We start from the raw sequence: 22,646 nt of genomic DNA, 5'->3' as shown, positions 1-22,646 counted from the left end.
CACTAGGAGTTAACTTTCAGTTTCCTTCAGGCCCCTGGTGAGGCGAGTGAATCCTGAACACATGTGTCCAGGACAAATGCTCACCCTCCTCCAAGGATTGACAACTTCTCCATTCATATCTGAGGATAACTAAGTGGTTTGTGGAGCGCAGAATTTGAAAGATACACAAGAAGAAAACGGAATCTGCTTAGGTGAGTTTTATTTGTTGGGGTCTGACACGACTGAAGTGACTTGGCAGCAGCAGCAGCAGCAAGCTGTTCTAAGCTGGGGAAAGGCCCAGCCTGCAGGCTTCCGGGTTAGAGTGTGGACTGAAGAGCGGTCTGGGGGAGGGGAATTCTTTGGAGAAAGGTGGTTGGAAGAAAAGAAAGGCTTTGTTTGTTCCTTGAAGGGACTGTTTATTTCTGTACGGTGAATCTACCCACAGAGCCTTTGTATTCTGTAAGTATGAATCGAACATACTGAGAACAGCCAGAATTTTTGGTCTTTCAGAGTTAGAAAGTCCCTTCCCTCAATAACAGGTCAAAGGCTGAAGGGTCTTCCAGTCCTGATATTTTATTTTCTATCAGTGTAGAAATACAATATTTCTGCATGGCTCTATAGATCATTTCTCATTCCCTAGGCTTGCCTGTGCTCAGAAGTCAGATGCTGTGACATCTGGCAAGCTCTGCAGCCTCTCATGAATTCTCTTGTCCAGACACAGGGAAATGCTACACTTCCTTACATCCCTAACCTGCTCATGCTTCTCCTTCAGCGGGATGTGCCACCCAGAAGCAGCTCAGCTGAGAGATTGGGGCAAGTAGAAAAACTACTTGGGGCAAGTAGAAAAATTGGGAAAAACTTCCAGAAGTGCCATCTGGAAGCATCTAACTTCTAGTAACAATGACATCTAACTTTAAGTTTTAAAGACGTGTTATTTGATTGTTACTAAGGATATCAAAGATGTTAGAGAAGTATTCTTATACCACATCATGAGACTTAACCAGGAAAGTTAAGTTAGAGGAACCACTGTGTTTATCTCCCTTCCTCTTTCCTATAGAAGTTACAGCTGTACCCACTGTACTCAAGGCACAGAAATGGAAGTCAAATCTCTTTTCTCACCATGACTTCTTTTCTCTTGACCAAATCTTTTTTGGACATTATCATCTCTGCTACAAATTCCTTGTCACCCTCTCAGCCACAGCCAGTGTTAGAAACATCTTCTGAATTCACACAGTGAACCTCTGTCATGTGCCAGAGCCTGCCGGCAAACGAACTGGTCGAGAACGCAATTACCAGAGTACCTAGGAAATAAGACTCAGAAAGATGGGTTGAGAGGGACGGAGTCAGCTTGCGTCTGAGTCCAACAACTTTATTGAAGAATACCACACCTATATATATGCTAACAGGAGTTACTAAAAATAGATCGAGGGTTTGCATACATGCAGAGCTACAGGCACAGATGTTTTAAATTCCTACACTTAAGATCAGTAAAGCATTACCCTAGCGCCCAACATGATTAAGATCAATAGAACTAGATAGAAAACAGGCTTCATCAATAGAACATTAACTAGATAGAAAACAGGCTTCAAGCATGGCAAGTTTGTCAGCACCAGGAAAACAGGCGAAAGGTCACCAGGGTGTTTTTTCCCTGAAGGAGACAAATGCCAGTCTATACTTTAACAAGAAGGGGTGGCAGGACAAAGAGAGACCCTTTGTTCTCTCTTAGGGCCGTAAGGGACCTGTACGTTCAGGCCGGCTCCCTGCAGCCATGGTAATTACTACATGATTTTCAAATAGACTTGTTACTTTAGTGCTTCAGGTTTTATTTTGCAAGTGTTATAAGTAGTTTATACTGTATAATAGTAGAAAACTGTCTAGCACATAAAACAAAGCACAATTTCACTTTCTGATTTGATTTACAGAAATGATGGTTTCCCATCTAACATCAAGAATTTGTGGCTCTATCATATTTACAGAAACAGCTTTATTGCAGTCACAGAAGAAGAAAGTTCTGCTTATAAATTTCCTGTTTGGACTTCTACTTAACTATTGTAGTTTTATGTCCTTTTTTGTGGATCTATAGTTGTTACCTCTGAGATATTGTGAGTTTGTATTTTCATGAGCTCAAATGTCAGATGACCAACCTGTAAGGTGCAATCACCTGAAGTTTTTATCAAGCAGATGTGATTCATGTTCCCTCATCTACCTTCCTGCTTGTTGGGGAGACATTAGGTCACTGTTTAGATAGTGGTGAGGTATCATTCTTCATATGTGAGAACTAGTTTCTTCTGTGTCTGGTGATCACTGCTTTGACATTAACTCTTAGCTCTGCAGAGAAAATAAATTCTGCCACCCCATGTCTGAATGCATGTTCTGATCCTCCCTTCTCAATAGGTTCTTGATGCATCTGAGCATTGGCTGGATCTTGAATGCACTGAGACATAACTGGAGGCCCCTCACCAGATTTGGATCACAGTTTTAGTCTTAGATTTGAATAATGTTAACCTCTGATCTTATTCATCAGAGAGTGATCTGGGGCACTTGATCTTTGCAGTCAGGGGCAAAGGGCATATTTTCGATATCTGTAACATTAGCTGGGTTATATTTCCTGTTCACCTTCAGCCTTATCTTTTTTAAAAAATGTATTTATTTATATAATCATTGGAGGCTAATTACTTTACAATTTTGTGGTGGATTTTGCCATACATCAACATAAGTCAGTCACAGGTGGACATGTGTCCCCCCATTCTGAACCCCCCTTCCACCTGCCTCCCCACCCCATCCAGAGGGATGTCTGTCTTGCATATAGAGTCGTTACTGTCTTTCTAAATTCCATATATATGTGTTAATATACTGTATCGGTGTTTCTCTTTCTGACTTACTCCACCTCATTAGAACTGACTCAAATGCATTCTTTTCTGTAGCTGAGTAATATTCCATTGTGCATATGTACCACAGCTTCCTTATCCGTTCGTCTGCTGATGGACATCTAGGTTGCTTCCATGTCCTAGCTATTGTAAACAGTGCTGCAATGAACATTGGGGTACATGTGTCTCTTTCAATTCTGGTTTCCTCCGTGTGTATGCCCAGCAGTGGGATTGCTGGGTCGTATGGCAGTTCTATTTCCATTTTTTTAAGGAATCTCCACACTGTTCTCCATAGGGGTTATACTAGTTTGCATTTCCACCAACCACGTAAGAGGGTTCCCTTTTCTCTACACCCTCTCCAGCATTTATGGTTTGTAGACTTTTTGATTCAGCCTCATCTTTATCAGGATCCTTCATGTAGGATGAACATGGCACAGCTAGAGATTTTCAGTAAGTCTCAGTTGAACTCTGTGCAGGCTGTATAGCTTTCATCCCCTTGTTCAGAGCAAACAGAGATTATTAGCTGTCTCACACTGGAGATCTTTGTTTTGACATCAAACTTTGGCAACCATTAAGACAGGAATATCACTTGAGATCTTCCCTTTCTTGTTTGTTGCTTCATAGTCCCCTTTGCCTGGAACCTCTGATAGACCCTCTGAGTTTGGACTATGGCCACAGGGCTATAGTGAGTCCAGGTTGAAGAATGAGCATCACTGGGCTACTGCTCTGCGATACTCCCACCGACTGACCACAAGCAGTGGTTTCCAATCTGAATCACCAATCCTACCCATACAACCTCATAAAATATAAACTGCCAGGTTGTCTAAACTTAGCTGGGAGTTACAGGACTGGAGAACTAGCATTGGGCACAGCTGCTTTAGTTGAGCTCTCAGAGATGTTCCTTACAGGAGGGACATTATCCCTGTCATCTCAACTTTGTAAGGAACCATGCTAGATGAATGTGTGTGAGTCCACCACAGGTGAGATAAGCCTAGTTCTGTAAAGATCTGAACTCTTTGTAAATGATCATGAGCGCAACTTCTAGGGACCTAAAACAGACATATTTGACAGAAGACTCACAATTCCCTTGTGAAAAATGAGATGTATGTTCATCAGTCATCATTTAAGTTCCATGTAAAGTCTTTCTAGCCCAAATGCACTTCATACATCAGGCTAGTTTTGCTGTCAACAATGTGGTCATGAAAGGCTGCTGACTTTCCACTTTGTTGCAATCCAGTAGGTTTCCGGAAACACAAAACACATGCAACAAAAACAGCAGCAACAACAACAAAAAAAACCTTAGGAACAAAAAGGACAATGTGATCTTTACAGGAGGAAAATGTCCAGGACTGATATGAACCCTTTTCCCCACATGTCTAATTCAACTCCCAGTTCTGTCCTTTTACCTCCTCTCTTCTCTCACTCTGACCTGCTGCCCAGAATTTCCTTCATCATCTTGTCCCTCAAGCTATCACCGTCTCTACCCTGAGCAGCTGCATCCTACCTGATCTTCCCAATTCCACGCTGGGTCCATTCAACATCTCACAACCCAAGGCACAGCTTGTCATGCCCCTACTCTTCTCTGATGGGATAACATTGATAGCTTCTCCTGACTCTCAGAAATGGGTCCCCAAATGTTAAATAATTTGGGAAGTGTCATATTTAACGTCACTGCAGCCTCTTGTAATACAAGCCTAGCAGTCTTTTGTATACAGCCACACTGGCCTTTTAAAACTCATACAAGATGATATGTCTTCCACAAACAGGTCATTTCCTTCACCTAATACACACTTTTTCTCTTTCTCTTTTAATATCTCCTTCATCTTCTTCAGTTTTCAGTTCAATCCTTATGTTTTTAAGTTGGAAGTTTTGGATAATTCCATATTTCCCCCCAGTCTTTGACTTCTGAACAACACATATGTCTCTGTAGTAATGTTTTCTCTATCTCTTTATATATATATATGTATATATATACAAGTGTTAGTTGTTTAGTTGTGTCTGACTCTTTACATCCCCATGGACTGTAACCTGCCTAGCTTCTCTGAACACGGAATTCTTCAGGCAAGAATACTGGAGTGGGTTGCCATTCTCTTCTCCAGGGGATCTTCCTGATCCAGGGATTGAAACTGGGTCTACTGCATTGTGCATAGATTCTTAACTATCTGAGACACTAGGGAAGCCTGATATATGTATATATATATATATATATAAAACTGAATTTTAATGTACTATTACTTTCCAAGTGAATAGTAAGCCCATTCATTGTAGTTTAAACTCTATGTTTCCACTTTCTATGTATGGATATTTGTCCAATTGACAATACACAATTTTTTGTCAATAATTAGTTGAATGATCTTGGCTAATATTTTGAGAATATTTTTCTCAAAAGCAACATTAATTTCATCTGTGTTTCTACTTTTTTATGTATCTGACTCATGTGATCCTATGAATCTATTTGCACCATCTTGCTCCTCACCATCCTCATACTTTCATGTTATTAATCTCCTATCAATGTCCTTGGTTGGCATGTTTCTGGACGAAAATGAAATCAATATTTACACACTTGAGACTACCCAGGACCTCTTAGCTTGTCTAGGTCTCCTTACTTCTACACCCTCATTGCCTTGGTATTAATTGGGCCCATGAGTCACCTGTTTGTCTTTGACTAACTCAGTGGGTTAGGAGGCCTCTCAAGGAGGACTCTGAATTCCCATTCTGTGTATTAATGATATATGATTTTTGCAGGTCATTATCTTTATTTTCACATCTGATAAAGGATTTTTTTTTTTTTTTTTACTATATACAGAAACCTATTGTCATATATTATGGCATGCTAATAAGGGAAATCACTGTAAATATTCAACAAATGGTGGTAAGAGTTATACTATAATAAGTCATCAGAAGGGTCTATGTGATAAAAGAACATGTAAAGAGAGAGTGTACTGAAGTATGAGAGATTCATACTCCAGTCAGAATGGCCATCATTTAAAAGGCTACAAATAATAAATGCTGGAGAGGGTGCAGAGGAAAAGGAATCCTTCTAGACTCTTGGTGGGAGTGTAAATTTTTGCAGCCACTATGGAAAAATTTACGGAGGTTTTTTTTTAAAACAAATAAAATAGTGTTTCTGTATAATCCTATAATCCCACTCCTGGACATATATCCAGATTAAATTCTAATTCAAAAAGGTGCATGCATCACCCCAGTACTCATTGCAGCACTATTTACAATAGCCAAGACATGGAAGCAGCCTAAATGTCCATCGACATATAAATAAAGAATATATACAATGGAATATTAATCATAAAAAATGATGAAATAATGTCATTTGCAGCAACATGGATGGACCTAGAGATTATTATATTCAGTGAAATAAGACAGAGAAAGAGAAATATTGTGATATCACCTATATTTGGAATCTGAAAAAAAATGACACAAATAAATTTACTTACAAAACAGAAATAGACTCATAGACATAGAAAACAAACTTATGGTTACCAAAGGGGATGGGTAAGGGAAACAAATTAGGAGTTTGGAATTAACATATACAATCTGCTCTACTTAAAATGGGTAAATAAGGGTTTCCTATATAGCACAGGTAACTATACTCAATGTCTTATAATAACCTTTAATGGGAAAAGAATATGAAAAAGAATATATATACGTGTGTGTGTATGTATACACATATATATATGCATGCATGCCCAGTTTCTCAGTTGTGTCCGATTTTTTCAGACTCCATGGACTATTCTGTCAGGCTCCTCTGACAATGGGATTCTTTAAGCAACAATGCTGGAGTGGGCTGCCATTTCCTACCCCAGAAATGTTCCTGACCCAGAGATCAAACCCACATCTCCTGCATTGGCAAGCAGATTCTTTACCACTGTGCCACCTGGAAAGCCCTATACACACACACACACACACACACACACATACACGTGCATATGTATGCATGCTTAGTCACTTCAGTTGTGTCTGACTCTTTGAGACCCTATGGACTATCGCCTGCCAGCTTTCTCTGTCCATGGGATTCTCCAGACAAGAATAATGGCATGGGTTGCCTTGCCCTCCTCCTGAGGATCTTCCCAACCCAGAGACTGAACCCAGAAGCCTATATATATATATATAGCCTTCCCTGGTAGTTCAGGTAGTAAAGAATCCGCCTGCAATGCAGGAGACCCTGGTTCAATTCCTGGGTTGGGAAGATTCCCTGGAAGAGGTCATGGCAACCCTCTCCAGTATCCTTGCTTGAAGAATCCCCATGGACAAAGGAGCCTAGCAGGCTACAGTCCATGTGGTCACAGGGTCAGACACGACTGAGCAACTAAACATAGCACAGCACAGAATATATACACACACACATATATATAATCACTTTGCTCTACACTTAATACTAACACAACAGTCTGAATCGACTATACTTCAATTAAAAAAAAAAGAGTGAGTAATACTGATACACCACGAGGAGAGAAGAGCAGGTATAAGAGCCCAAATACTTAAACGCTTTAGGGCTTTTTACATTGAGGGTGTGCTTTTAGCATGGAGGAGAAAAAGCAGGATAGATGGTGGGTCACTCACAGATCTTAGTAAGAAAAGCTCACATGTTTTTGTTTTGGTAAAGAAAAATAACAATCAACGCATAGATAAGGATAGATGAAATTTGTCATGTGATATGAAATGGAAACAAAATGTTTAGAATTATTATAAAAAATCATTTTACCAGGTCAAGAAGCTCTTTTTTTATGTCTCCACCTTTTATTTTTTATCCTTCAATATTTTGTTCTTGGGTCATCCCTGATTTCTAGATAACAAGTGTCATTTTACTTCTACTTTTCTTACTCTGCACTTTTAATCTTTCCAATCATTCAGGGATCTGTGAACGAGAGAACTGTCAGAAGTCAAGACAAGAAGGAGCAGTGAGCAACTGCCATGGCTTCAGGAATCCTGATGAACATACAAGAGGAGGTGACCTGCCCTGTTTGCCTGGAGCTTCTGACAGAACCCCTGAGCCTTGACTGTGGTCACACCTTCTGTCAAGCCTGTATCACTGTAAACAACAAGGAATCCATAATTGGCCAAGAGGGGAACAGAAGCTGCCCTGTATGCAGAGTTAGTTTTGAGCCTGGGAACCTGCGGCCTAACAGGCAGGTGGCCAATATAGTGCAGAGGCTCCAAGAGGTTAAGGGGAACCAAGAGGAAGAGCAAAAGAGAAATCTCTGTGCTCACCATGGAGAGAAACTCCAGCTCTTCTGTGAAGAGGATAGGAAGGTCATTTGTTGGCTTTGCGAGCGATCTCAGGCGCACCGAGGTCATGAGACGTTCCTCCTGGAGGAGGTTGCACCAAAGTACCAGGTAAGAGACCAGAATGGAGAAAAAACACAGCAGGAAATGGTACTTGAGGGAAATCTCTACTTTGCATTGGACTTTAATTACCTGGCTACCAGGGACTTGAGGCCTGTGATCCCTTTTCTTTGTATGCCTACCTTCTGACATGTGAAGAAAATTTCTGTGCATTCCACCCAAGTATAAGCAAACAAATGGACTCAGGCAAAAGTAGACATTCATGTATCTTGTGCTAGGGCGTGGACATCTGGGGCCAAGAGAAGCTCTCATTACCCTTCTGATCATGATACGTTACTAGGACACTGGGTGGATTGAGGTGTACGTTTTTTTTTTTTTTCTTACAGAATCAAGTTTCTTCCAAAACAAAGAGAACCAGTCTTCTCTTGGTGAGGGGACAGTGTCTCCTATATCTTGAGTCTCAAAGAACACATTCACTATCAAGGTCTTCTCCCAAGTCAGAGATTCTAGTCACTTTCACAGTTTCTGTTAAGTCTATTCTCTTTGGAAATCAGCCTTATTTATCCCATTTATCCAATATAGTGATGCTGAGAAAGCCCATATCTTGACACTGGTGTGATTCTTCTCTCACAGGAAACGCTCCAATCATGTCTGCAGAGGCTGAAGGCGGAGAAACAGGAAGCTGAGAAGTTGGAAATTGAAGTCAGAGAAGAGATGTCTACTTGGAAGGTATGAGAAGACACTTCCTGAGAAAGTTAGACAGGTGCAGGACCTTGGGTTGGTCACAAGGAGCTGCCTTTTTCTTTGCACCATGACAGTTAAGTCATTTGGCTCATCCTTTTCTTCAGCCTTCCTATAATTGGTGTGGTATTAAAAAGGGACCATACCACAAATAAACATAAATACTGGAAGGGGAGTATTTATAGAGAGGGCCTCTCTGATGAGGATGGCTAGGAAATTTCATATTCCATTCTTGTCATGTTTATTAGTCTTCTCAGGGAGATATCTGACAATGGCTCATCGTTCTGCCCTCAGTGTTCAACTTTTTGGGAGACGGTGGTGGGAGGGGGTCAGGAGTAATGGAGGGAGGCATGGGCATCCTGGATAGATGTGTGAAGGCTGCCCACACCCAGAGATCCCATTTGGCTCTGAGTTGCCTTCAACAGTGCAGACTTGGGACTATTATTTTGAAATATGGTAAAGAGAAAAAATATTATAAACAAAGTCAGCTACCCCAAGTTTTGCTTTCCTCTTTCTATTTTACTTCCTTGTGGGCTCCCCTGATAGTTCAGTTGGTGAAGAATCCGCCTGCAATGCAGGAGACCCCAGTTCAATTCCTGGGTTGGGGAAGATCCCCTGGAGAAGGGATAGGCTACCCACTCCAGTATTCTTGGGCTTCCCTTATGCTCAGCTGGTAAAGAATCCACCCACAATGCAGGAGACCTGGGTTCAATCCCTAGGTTGGGAAGATCCCCTGGAGAAGGGAAAGGCTACCTACTCAAGTATTCTTGCCTAGAGAATTCCATGGACTGTATAGTCCATGGGGTTACAAAGAGTCAGACATGACTGAGAGACTTTCACTCCTTGTGGGAACTTCCCAAGCAGAATAGTTATTTTTCTGGCTCCCAGTCTCAGGCCGATGGCCCGAGTCCCTCTCTCTGTCTTTTCCTCCTTCCTGAAGATTCAGATACAAAGTGAGATGCAAAGTGTCCAGGAAAACTTTACAAGACTAAGACAAATCCTGGACAGTGAGGAGGTGAAGGAACTGAAAAAACTGAAGGATGAGTTGGAAGTTATTCTCAAAGAGCTGGCAGAATCTGAGAATGATCTGATCAAAGAGAAGCTGTTGGTGACCAATCTCATCTCAGATGTGGAGCACCATTTGCAAGGGTCAACAATGGAGCTGCTGCAGGTAAGACTTGGAAAGGAACCCCAGCATCTGAGGCATGAGAGAATTCAGTTCCTGTGATCCTTCTGATGCTCTCGCGGAGGTTGCTTTGACTCTGCAATATACCTTCTCTGCATCTATTTCAGAGGTTATAAGAATAACTGAATTATTCAATGTAGGAATAATAAGGAAAAGTTCTATTTTTACTGTTATCAAGCTCATTGCAAACACTTCACTGTCTAGAGAAGACTTATTGTGTTCAGTGATTTTCCATAAGCCCCTGTTTTCTGCGGTCCCGTGCTAAACATTTATCAAGTGCCTTTTCATGATTCAGATTATCACAGACAAATTAACTTCAGATTCCAAGAAGGTTTTTTTCCTCAATGTGTTGAGATTGTCTATCTTTTTTCTGTTTTTGAAGACAGTTTATGAACTGTTATTTATCTTTAAATACTCAGTATAATTTACCAGCATTGCCATTTCACTCTGGGTTTTTCTTATTGGAAACATTTAAAATATACTATTTTTTTCTTTCTTTTTTACTTGTATTAAGATTATTTTTTGCAGTCCGTTAGTCCTTTATTGTATGTTTTTGTAGGAATCTGTCTATCCTAAGTTGTCTGGTTTGTAAACATAAAGTTAGTTATAACAATTCCTTATTGTACCTTTAATTTCCATAGTACTCAGAGCAAAGCCCCTTTTTGTATTCCAGATTTTGCTCTTTCCAGATCTCCACTTTTCCCCCTACTCCTTTTAGTTATTTTTGTCGATTACGTTAATTTTTTTTCAAAAGTATTATTTCATTGATTTTATTTATTTTATAAATTTTCTTATGCATTTATTTCTGCTCTCACATTTATTGTTTTCTTTGTGTGTTTGTATACACTTTTGCGTGTGCATGTGTAATGTGTGTGTGTATGTGCACTGTTTTTTTACAACTTTTCTTTCTTAGTAGATCACTGATTTGAGAGCATCTTAATAATATAAGCAGCAGTGTCTTAGTTTTTTTCCATTCATTTTGATTTAGTGTTTATTTTTATTCAGATAAACTTATTTTCATATTTCCTATGCAATTTCTTTTTGTTAAAACATAAATATTTGAAGGTGTATTGTCAATTAGTAATACTTGGTGATTTTTGAATTTTACTTCTGCTGTAGATTTCAAATTTAATTCAATTGTAATCAGAGAATATATATTTTATTCCTTTAAACTTTTAAATTCACTGATAATTGTTTATGGTCTCAGATATTGTAGGTCCAGAAAAATTTACATTATGAAAAGATTGTGTATTTTGCATTCATTGGGTGAAATGGTCTATAGATGTCAGGTCAAGTTGGTAGATTGTATTGTCCATGTCTTCTATAATTGGGTGGTTTCCATATAAACTGTTCTCTCATTATTGAGAGTGAGTTGAAATCTGCAACTGCTATTGTTAAATTCTGCATTTTTCCTTTTAATTTTGCTTGGTGAATTTTAAATCTCTATTGTTAGGTGTATGCACATATATAATTGGTTTATCTTTTTGATGTACTAAACCTTTTATCATTATAAAACTATCCTCTCATTCGTTCATAATTTTTATTGTTTTAAAGTTAATTTTTTTCTCATAATAGTATAAAAATTTGAAATCATTAGAGCTTGCATGATCTATAGTTTTTCTCTTTTTACATTTGCACCCACTCCACTGTTCTTGCCTGGAGAATCCCAGGGACAGGGGAGCCTGGTGGGCTTCCATCTATGGGGTCACACAGAGTCAGACACGACTGAAGCGACTTAGCAGCAGCAGCAGCAGCATTTGTATCTTTAAATCTAAAATACATCTCTTATAAATGACAATCACTAATTCTGCCCTTTTTATCCCATCCAACAATCTCTAACTTTTTAGTTGGGGTATTAAGATGATAGCTTTAATACGAATACTGATTAGCTGTATTTAAACTTCACTATTTGCTTTCTACTTGGCTGTTGTAGTTTTCATTCTTCTCTTTCTTCTTAACTAGCTTCTTTTGTGTTAAACAAATATTCCTGGTATAAAATTTTAAGCTTTCCTATTTTTAACTGTGTTTAAAAAAAATTTTTTTTCCCCCTGTGGTTTGCTCTAGTGACTACAGTGTTTCCTATCCTACCATGATCTACTTCACACTAAAACTAATTTATTTTCAGTAAATACAGAACCTTCCTGTAACATTGCTTCATTTCTTCCCAGCAACAACACAATGATGATTTTAATATGGACACCTGATTGTATGTAAACTAATAACTGCAGGCTTCTAAACTTTTGGTTACACTGGAAGGGGAAGCTCTCTTCTGGAGTTTATATCAGGAGATTCATCTCTTTAAACTGAGAATAAAGTCAGCAGAGGTGGAGTGAATAGAATTGGCGAAAGACACAAGCCGGCTTCTGATGACAAGGTTTGGGCTTAAGAATTAGACTTTGAATAAATTTGCAGTTGTCCCCCCACAATCATTTATTTTCTCTCTAATTATTCTAATTTTACTTAACTTTTGTGATATACACAAAAGAGCTTTAACACAGAGAATTTTATCAAAAACTACTGGTTGCTCTTGTTTTTGTTAACATGGAGGAAATAAAGCTTCATGAAAAAGAGATCAGATAAAATGATGTATATCTATTCTAACTAATAAAATAATATATGTGATGATTAAGAAGATCACATGGCTAAAAACTGTTAAGTCATGGACTAAGCAGACTCAGTATAGACTACAATACAGATAAATGCTCTAGTTTTTGGACAGTGACTGAATACATATTGGTAACATGAAAATGGGGTACAAGAGAGGAGACAATCTGATTGATGAATAGTAAGTTACATATTAGACATCCTAAGTTACTGATTCCTGTGGCTTATGTTTAACTGAATATATTAACAAGCATTTAAGAGACAAAGCTGAGTAAAGCTAAGGTGTTAGAAATCAACTGTACTTCTGTGTATGCTGGATTTAAGGGAGTGTGAGATCACTTATAGTGCATAAAATGAAATGAGAGAGACCAAAAAACCACCTACAGTAATATATTTGTTTGCTTGTACTCTCAACAAGTGCAGTATAAATAGCTTGAGGAATATTAGGATTATGAATTCATCTTTGATTCTCCAAAGCCTGGTTTAATGCTTGGCAAATAATAATACATCACTGTACAGTTTTGTTGAATAAATGGAAGAATTGTGAATTATTCAGATCATCTCATGGGTCACCAAACTTACAAGCTTTTTGTTTTTCCCATAAATATGTCTCATCTCCAGATACTAGAAGTCTCCCTCATGCTTCTACAAGGGTCAAAGCCTTTTACCTTTTGGGAAATCTGACATCGCATGTGTCTTCTGGAATGACTGGCTTCACTTGTCTCTACTTTTTGGCTCTTACATTGAGATCATCTTTATTTCCACAATCAAGGGCTGATGGGGATGTGAATAAGCTTGTGAAGTAGGGAGACTTACTACTTTTTGACTCATGTTTTCTCTTTTCTCACTAGGATGTGAATGATATCATGAAAAGGTATGTGTGGGAAACCAGAGATAGTCCATTTATGCTGTGAAAATAACCTAAATTCCTTAGAGTTATCTGATGGCCAATTAGGATAAAACAATGCTCAAGGCAGAAAAATGGAGGATAGTCTTCTTTTAAAATTTTGTTCATACATCGGGACTAGATTGTTTTATAAACATTGATAATGGACTGGATTCTATATTAGAGAATATTGATTGTGGGAAGTGCAGAGTTTGGGTCAGTACCAGTATTAAAATACAGTAGCAGATCCCCACAACTTCATAAATTCACACTGTGTGTCAATATGCAACTCAGGTTCCCATATTTAGTAGGTGCTTGACTTGTCATGTGAAGGTTGAGTCTTCTTTTCCTGCCAAGCACCTAGAATTGGAGACAACTCCTTTATATTTTAATTTCTGCTCCCAGAAGAGACAAAGTCCTTGTATATTTTTCTGCTTAAATTTCCAAAAACAGACTTGAATCTCAAGGGATATTTTGGCCCTGGAGCAAACTATTGATCAGGCTTGGTCACATACTCTAGAAACCAGAACAGAAAGATAGAATCATTGTGTCTGAATTTGCACACCTACATGGCAACATCAAGATCTTTGCAAACACGTGAAAGTCAGACTACTCTTTGTTATTCATAATGTCTTCTTTTCCAAGGGTTTGTAATTATTCCTAGTGATTGTGAAATCTCAGGGTATTCTGAGAGTCTCTCTATTGGACAGAAGTCTTTGAAGATCTTGGGACTCTAGAGAGTGTTCTCATACCTGGTATGTCTCAAATACCCAGGAGCCAGATTGTTCAACCTCACTTTCTGACTCCTTCCTGGAAACACACATCTGTGCAGGGACTTTTCCACACATTATGTTTTTTTAGATACCAAAGTTTTGTTTTGTAAAATCCATTGCTTCATATAATTTCATATGATCCCTAGGAGGTGGAGTATGGTGGGTTATTTCATTATAGAAGGAAGACACTCCCCTTCTGACATTTTAAGACCATCCAGGTCACACAGAGGGTACCTGGGAAGGTAGACATGAACACTTTCTTTCTTGCTCCAAGATCAGGCATCCACTCTCTTCTTTCCCAAGGTCTCCAGGAAAGACAATTCAAGCCCGTAAACAGGGTGAAAATATAGCAAGCCAGTGGTTTAGAGGGGAAAAAAAGATCACATTTGTGGGCATCAAATTTGTCTTCCCTAGGAGTGAATCCTTGGCTCTGAAGAAGCCAAAAACTTTCCCCAAGGAACAGAGGAGAGTGTTTCGAGCTCCTGATCTGAGAGAGATACTGCGTGTGTTTAATGGTGAGGAATGGTGTCGGAGGGCTCCTTTGATGGAGGAAAAATGGGTAGGAGGCTCCAATTTCTATGTGTGGATGGAGACAGCAAAGCCCAGACACTATGTGCTAAGGATGTGGTCATATTTATGGGGGGTGACCGGGGGCTTTGTTCATCCTGTCTTTTGCCAGTTCACTACCTCACCATAGCCATTCCCCTCATCCGGAAGAAAATAGATTTCAGGGCTGACTCTATTGCTTATATTTAATATTGTGATTTTTTTTTTTTATCATTTCAGAGCTGACAGATGTGCAACGCTACTGGGGTAAGGAGGCATCATAGTATAATCAAGCCACCCTGTTCTCATCATCTTTTAGAATTTTTCTTTTTCTAGTAGGTCCCATGTTTTAAGACCCATGTTTTCCCTCTCAATACACGCAAACATATTACTTTTCCAGTCAAGTTATTCTAAAGATCCCTTTCAAAATGTCACAAGAAAACTACATCATTACCCTAACCCAAGCCTATATTTTTCAACAGTTCAGGTGACCCTGACTTCTCCCAGGGGTGCAAATGTTGTCATTTCTCCGGATCAGAGACAAGTGAGATATGCGTCCAATCACCAGGACTTTAATACAGGTCTGAATCATAATTATGAAAATTTTGGTGTTCTGGGCTTCCCAGTTATCACATCAGGGAGACATTACTGGGAGGTAGACGTGTCAGAGAAACGTGCCTGGATCCTGGGGGTATGTGGTGAAGACTGTGAAAATACCATGGTGTTTTCATTCGAAACCAGTCAAAATTATCTAAATGTTTATTCAGAATGTCAACCTTCAAGTTTCAGTTTCACAAATGCTTATTCAGGATATCAACCTAAAAATGGCCGTAGAAAAAATGTTTATTCAGGATATCAACCTACAAATGGCAGTAGTCAAAATGTTTATTCAAGATATCAACCTAAAAATGGCTATTGGGTCATAGGGTTAAAGCATGATTCTGTATATAATGCCTTTGATGAATCTTCCTCCTCACATCCTGTGATTTTAACCCTCTCCCTGAGTGTTTCTCCCCATCGTGTTGGGGTTTTCCTAGACTATGAGGCTCGCACTGTCTTATTTCTCAATGTCACCAACCATGGGTTTCCCATTTATAAATTCTCTTCATGTTCCTTTCCTCAGAGAACAGTTCCATATTTCCATCCTATGCAATGTGAAGCACCCATGACTCTGTGTTCACCAAGCTGTTGAGTCTTCTGACATTCACACTCCCTTCTCTATAGTGCCTCTTACTGTAGGTGCATCTAACACACCTGTGCTTGTCTGCAACATTCTTACCCTTTTTCCTTGCTGCCTCTCTTTTTTTTCCATTTGAACATCCTTCATTCATTAAGAGGGTGAACAATTTCCCTTGTGTCATATTTTCCCCAATATCAGGTATGTGTTAGAAAATCTTAATTAATTTTCCTTACCCATGGTAAAATGATGGATGCCCCATAAAGAAAGAGCAGTATTGATGTAACACCTTTGCCAAATTTTACAATCTCATTTACTCCGCCACTGACAGAAAATGAAAGAAAACTTTTCGACAACATTTGTATATTAGACCTAGTATAGGAGTCCTTCACTAAAAAGTGAGTGCTGAGCTGTGTCTCAGTTTATCCATGATGCCCATATTCATTAAGGAATTAAGGGGAAAATATCATAAATGATATGTACTAAGAATGAAAGTTTTGTGTTCAGAGTGTCTAAATTCAAGCCCTGTCTTTACATATTAGAAGTGTAAACTTGAATAGCATATTTAAGTGATATGTTTATTTCCTTAAAGCAATCTTGTTATAAAATTGTACCATATACAAGATCATTGTGAGAAATGCAACCAAGTGTAAAGCATATAACTGTCTCAATAATAAATATTTTATCTATTAATTACTAAACAACATAACCTATATCAGTGTCTCATTAAACAGATTTGTTCCTTCAGGAATACAATGGTTCTTTTCACTGAAGTCTCATTTTTCAGATCCTAGATACCTTTGTGCTGCTGTCAAGACTACTGTAGCTCTTCCTGCCATAAAAATGTGTGTGTGTGTATGTGTGTGTGATCACAGAATTTTATTATAATTCTTATGTTTCTACATAATAGCTCTTATCAAGTAAACTAAATTCTGTAGAGTTCAGTTTCTCATTTAAAAAGTCACCTGATTAATATTTTGAAAATTAAACAATACAACATTTGCAATAACTTCTGTAATTTCTAGCCCATAAGGGGAAGCCTAGTATAAATGTCTATTCCTTTTTGTTTCCTTCTCACTGTGATTGAAATAAATCGTTTTCAGAATGCATGTTACTTTATTTTCAACATTATTTCTTTGTTTTAAGAAACAGAATAAATTGAAGAATTGCAATTTTTTCTCAATCTTACCTAACTACTAAATAAATTTTTGGATAGCCAAATTATCTCACATTTTAAACATTTTCTGTAGTAATTCTATTTCATTGAAGTTGAATTTCATTTTGTGGTCTATTTGAAAGTGCAAGTCACTCAGTTATGTGTAACTCTTTGTGACCCCATGGACTATAGCCTGCTAGGCTCCTCTGACCATGGAATACTTCAGGCAAGAATACTGGAGTGGGTAGCCATGCCCTTCTCCAGGGGATCTTCTTGACTCAAGGATTGAACCCAGGTCTCCTGCATTGTAAGCTGATTCTTTTCTGTCTGAGCCACCAGGGAAACCCATGGTCTGTTTGTCCAGCTTTAAAAAATTCACAATGATTACATTCACAGTAAAAATGATACATTAATACTCAAAAGTGTAGTCATGGGATCTCTTAACAGTGGTATAGATAAATGTTTTCTGAGCCTTGGTCAGACTTTTGCATTGAGGTGAAAGTTCATAAAAAGGAAGAGAAAATTCTACTATCTTCCTTTAGTGAGATTAGAGAAATAATTATGTCTGAAATGAATATTCTTTCAGGGACTGATGGAATCCCCATATCTTTTGGAATTTTTCCCCAGTCTTCCTCCAAGCAAATCATAGTTCATTTTTTTCTTTGTAAAGAAATAAAATGGGTTATTTGTTTAAGCTATAACTGCTTTTATTCCTGTTTGTTCTCAGGAATTCTCAACTTTCTCATTTTAGGAAGACCTTTGATGAGACAAGGGTTATCAAGGAAGACTTTTCCACTGTTTCTGTGTGTGTGTGTGTGTGTGTGTGTGTGTGTATGCACAATCAATATCTTAGTACTGATTCTTGGAAACAGAAAAAATTGGGGCTTTTAAATTTTCCCTTTGACCTCTGCCTTCCTGTCTGCCCACTGCTACTATGACTAAAGTTCTGACTTACTAGGAAAAATCTGTACTCTCGAATTATTGACCAATGACTCTCCAGGGACATTGATGCCTTTTCTTTTACTGGAATGCCCCATTCTCCAGTTCAGGATGAAGCACCTAGTTATGAGAAAATGAAGATCTGAATGTCTATATACAAAAGAAAAGATCTGTTCACTGTGTGGTACTCACTTTCTCACAGAGGTTCCTGACCCCAGAAATGAAGCCACCTGCTGATGAAAAGAATAGAAATCTATAAGTTTCTCCCAGTTACAGATTCTCTTCTCAGTAAAAGACTAAAGAAAGTGTCCTGCAATTTCATCAGTAACTGATGCTGGAAAACTAGACAGTTATATGTAAGAGAATAGAATTGAACATTTCCTCAGACTGCATAAAAAAGTAAATTAAAAATGGATTAAAGCCCTAAATGTAAGCCCTGAAAGCATAAAACTCCTAAAAGAGAATGTAAGTAAGACAGTTTCTCATAAAAATCATTGCAATATGTTTTTGAATCTGTCTCCTAAGGCAAAAGAAATAGAAACAAAAACAAAAAAAGAATGAGACCTAATTAAAAGCTTCTGCACAACAAGCAAAACAATTGGCCAAATGAAAAGACAACATACAGAAAGGAAGAAAATATTTGCAAGTGATATGACCACTAGGGGTTAATATCAAAATTTATCAAAAAAACCAAGACCCCAACCACAAATAAATAGAAGCCTGGAATAGACATTTTTCTAAAGAAGACATAGATTTCTAACAGGCACATGAAAAAATTCTCAACATTGCTAATCATCAGGTTTGATGAAAATCAAGCCTACAAAGAAATATCACCTAACATCTGTCAAAATGATTATTGTCAAAATTCCACAAATAGAAAATAAATAGCACAAATACCAAATGTTGGTGAAGAGGGAGGAAAAACAGGGAACACTGGCACAGTATTGAAATTTTTAATTGGTGTAGGCCCTATAGAAACAGTACAGAGGTTCTTCAAAAAGCTGAGAGTAGAAATGCCATATGATTCAGCAATTCCACTCCTGGGTATGTGTCTGAAGAAAATGAAAATATCAATTCAAAAAGATAATGCACCCCAAAGTTCACAGCTGTATTATTTCTTACGGACAAGATAGGGAAGCAGCCTAAGTGTCCATACAGATGCATGAACGAGTTGTAGTGTATATACACACTACATGTCTGACTATGGATCAGAAGAGTCCAGGTTTGACTCCTGGCTGGCTCGAGGTGTGCATCATCATTTGGGCGCTTCCCTGCTAGCTTAGCTGGTAAAGAATCTGCCTGCAGTGCAGGGACCCCAGTTTGATTCCTGGGTTGGGAAGATCTGCTGGAGAAGGAATAGGCTACCACCTCCTGTATGCTTGGGCTTCCCTTGGCTCAACTGGTAAACAATCTGCCTGAAATGTGAGAGACCTGAGTTTGATCCCCGGGTTGGGAAGATTCCCCGGAGAAGGGAGAGGCTACCCACTCCAGTATTCTGACCTGGAGAATTCCATGGACTGTTTAGCCCATGGGGTCTCAAAGAGTGGGACAGGACTGAGTGACTTTCACTTTCACTTTTCATACACAATGGAATATTACTTGCCTATAAAATAAAGTGAAATTCTGCCATTTGCAACATGCATGGACCTAAAGTGCATTAGCTTAGTGAAATAAGTCAGATAATGAAAGAAATTTGTTATCACTTATATGTGGAATCTAAAAAATAAAACAAAGTTATATAAAAAAACAGACACAGGCAAGGGTGGATGTTCTGAGAGAATAGCATTGAAATAAGCATACTATCAAGGGTGAAACAGATCTCCAGCCCAGGTTGGATGCATGAGACAAGTGCTCAGGGCTGGTGCACTGGGAAGACCCAGAGGGATGGGATGGGGAGGAAGGTGGGAGGGGGTATCGGGATGGGGAACACATGTAAATCCATGGCTGATTCATGTCAATGTATAGCAAAAACCACTACAATATTGTAAAGTAATTAGCCTCCAACTAATAAATGAAAAAAACAAACAAACACAAATCCTAGAGATAGAGACCAATCTGGTGGTTACAACTGGTGAGTGGGAAGCAGGGAGAAACGAGGTATTTATATAGAATTAAGAGATACAAACTACTATGTATAAAATAAATAAGGTACGAAAATGTATTATATACTATGGGCAAATCTAACTGTTGCTTGTAATAACTTTAAATGGACTCCAATATATAAAAACATAGAGCTTCCCAGGTGGCACTAGTGGCAAAGAACCCTCCTGCCAATCCAGGAGAGATGTAGTAGAGATGCAGGTTTGATCCCTGGGTGGGGAAGATACTCTGGAGGAGGGCATGGCAATCTACTCCAGTATTCTTGCCTGGAAAATCCCATGGACAGAGAACCCTGGCAGGCTACAGTCCATGGGGTTGCAAAAGAGTCGGACACAACTGAGCAACTTTCACTTTCATATAAAAAAATTGATTATTTGAAATTTAAATACTGAGAAGACCTGCTTGATCCAGTTGTCTGTGTCCCTCCCCCCTGTACTCCTTCCCCCCTCCCCAATAGCAGAGCCTATGTCTCAGGGGATCCTGGATTCAAGGAAAGAGTGCATCATCTTGGTGATGACAGCAAATCTAGCAGAAACAAGGCAACAATGACCTTGGTGGCATAAGGAAGTGAAAGTCGCTCAGTCATGTCCGACTCTTTGCAACCCCATGCCAGGCTCCTCTGTCCACGAGATTAGCCAGGGAGGAACACGGGAGTGGATTGCCATGCCCTCCTCCAGAGGATCGTTCCAACCCAGGGACCCAACCTGCATCTCTTACGTCTCTCCTGGGTTGGCAGGCTGGCTCTTTACCACTAGCACCACCTGGGAAGCCCTACAGAGATGGTGGAGGCTAGAAATTGCCACTTCTCAAACACAACCAGAGGCAAAGCATATAGGAGAGCTCAAAACCTTGTTGCCACCAACTGGAAAACAAAGGAAAGGACTGTCTCAAAATCTGTCATTTAATTTCACAGGCACAGAGAACAATTCATCAAACAGTGTGAAGAAGCACAGTAAACCATTCAACAAAGAGAAAATGACAATCCTTCAGAGACCAAACAAAGTAACAGAATGTTTTGATCTAACTGATAGAGAATTCAAAATAGGTCTGAAGAAACTCAAAGAGATAAGAAAACTAAGAAAAGCAGTTGAATGAGCTCAGAAATAAAATTACAGAACAGAGGAATGCTTTCCCCAAAAGACTGAACCTAAAGAAAAGCCAAACAAATTCTGGAGCTGAAGAACACACACACACCACACACACACACAACGGGGTAAAGAATTCACTGGAAGACATTGAAAATAGAGCAGACCATAGGAAGAGAGAATTTGTGAGCTCACAGAAAGAAATCTAAGGATGATACAAGTAGAAGAGGAAAGAGAAATATGATACTAAAAAATGAGGAACACTTCTCGGGTAGCTCAGTGGTAAAGAATCCCCCAGCCAAAACAGGAGACATGAGTTGGGTCCCTGATTCAAGAAGATACTGCGTGCCGTGAAGCTACTAACCTTACAGCGTGTGTTCTGCAACAAGAGAAGCCATTGCAGTGAGAAGCCCACACATCGCAAATAGAGTAGACCCCACTTGCTACAAATAGAGAAAGCCCATGTCGCAACAAACATCTAACACAGCCCTAAGTAAGGAAATAAGGAAATTCTGTAAGAGCTACCTGACAGTTTTAGGAAGGGCACTACTAGTGTAATGTGTATCCCATTAGAAAAAGAGAGGAAAGAAGGAAAATAAATATTATTTAAAGAAATCCAACTTTTCTTTATTCCCAATAAATAATCCAGTATTTATTAATATTAAAAGACGCCAATAGAATCAAAGTTTAAAAAAAAAAAATAAAGTGGATCAGGGATATCTGCTCTCATCCCTACTTGTTCCCTCAAATTCCCAGTTTCTTTAACTTTGGACAATCTTTGATTTGACAAGAGATTCTCAAGAGGATTTTTTTCCAGTTTCTGTGTCTGTATGTGTATGCACTTACTCATATCTTAGTTCTCATTCCTTCAACAAATTGGATAATGTCCAACCAACTGGGGGAATGCAAACTACTGAGTCTCCAGATGCAATTCTAATCTCATCTGTAAACAACACACTCACAGACACACCCAGAAAGAATGTCTAATCTGGGCACCCAGTGACTAGTCTTGTTGACATGTGTGCTCAGTTGTGTCTGACTCTTTGCTACACCTTAGATGGTAGCCTGCCAGGCTTCTCTGTCCGTGAAATTTTCCAGGCAAGAATACTGGAGTGGGTTGCCATTTCCTACTCCAGAGGATCTTCCCAATACAGGGATTGAACCTATGTCTCCTGGGTCTCCTGAATAGGCAGGCAGATTCTTTACCACTGAGCTACCTGGGAAGCCCCTTGTTGACACATAAAATTAACCATCTCACTAATTTTCCTACTTTATCATTATTATGCTAAGGTCATAGGGATTATAT

The 22,646-nt window shown here is 38.9% G+C and overlaps 1 protein-coding gene across 1 annotated transcript; it reads left to right on the top strand.

Annotated features, from left to right (window-relative positions):
• The first annotated feature begins 5 nt into the window (after nt 1-5).
• On the top strand, nt 6-17,169 carry LOC133060814 (tripartite motif-containing protein 5-like). Its single transcript, XM_061148596.1, has 8 exons — nt 6-191; nt 7,716-8,198; nt 8,781-8,876; nt 9,829-10,059; nt 13,530-13,552; nt 14,752-14,852; nt 15,124-15,150; nt 15,366-17,169. The coding sequence occupies exons 2-8, from the start codon at nt 7,776-7,778 to the stop codon at nt 16,073-16,075; spliced, it is 1,611 nt and encodes a 536-aa protein (XP_061004579.1). The 5' UTR covers nt 6-191; nt 7,716-7,775; the 3' UTR covers nt 16,076-17,169.
• Nucleotides 17,170-22,646: the final 5,477 nt, after the last annotated feature.

The sequence above is a fragment of the Dama dama genome, chromosome 1 (genome assembly GCF_033118175.1).
Source record: "Dama dama isolate Ldn47 chromosome 1, ASM3311817v1, whole genome shotgun sequence".
Taxonomy (NCBI): Eukaryota; Metazoa; Chordata; class Mammalia; order Artiodactyla; family Cervidae; genus Dama; species Dama dama.
This window is presented reverse-complemented; position numbering and strand designations above follow the sequence as displayed.

Coding starts and splice junctions, on each gene's coding strand:
- LOC133060814 (XM_061148596.1), top strand. CDS start 7,776: ATGGCTTCAGGAATCCTGATGAACATACAAGAGGAGGTGACCTGCCCT. Junction 8,199..8,780: donor AGGTTGCACCAAAGTACCAG/GTAAGAGACCAG, acceptor CTTCTCTCACAG/GAAACGCTCCAATCATGTCT. Junction 15,151..15,365: donor AGATGTGCAACGCTACTGGG/GTAAGGAGGCAT, acceptor ATTTTTCAACAG/TTCAGGTGACCCTGACTTCT.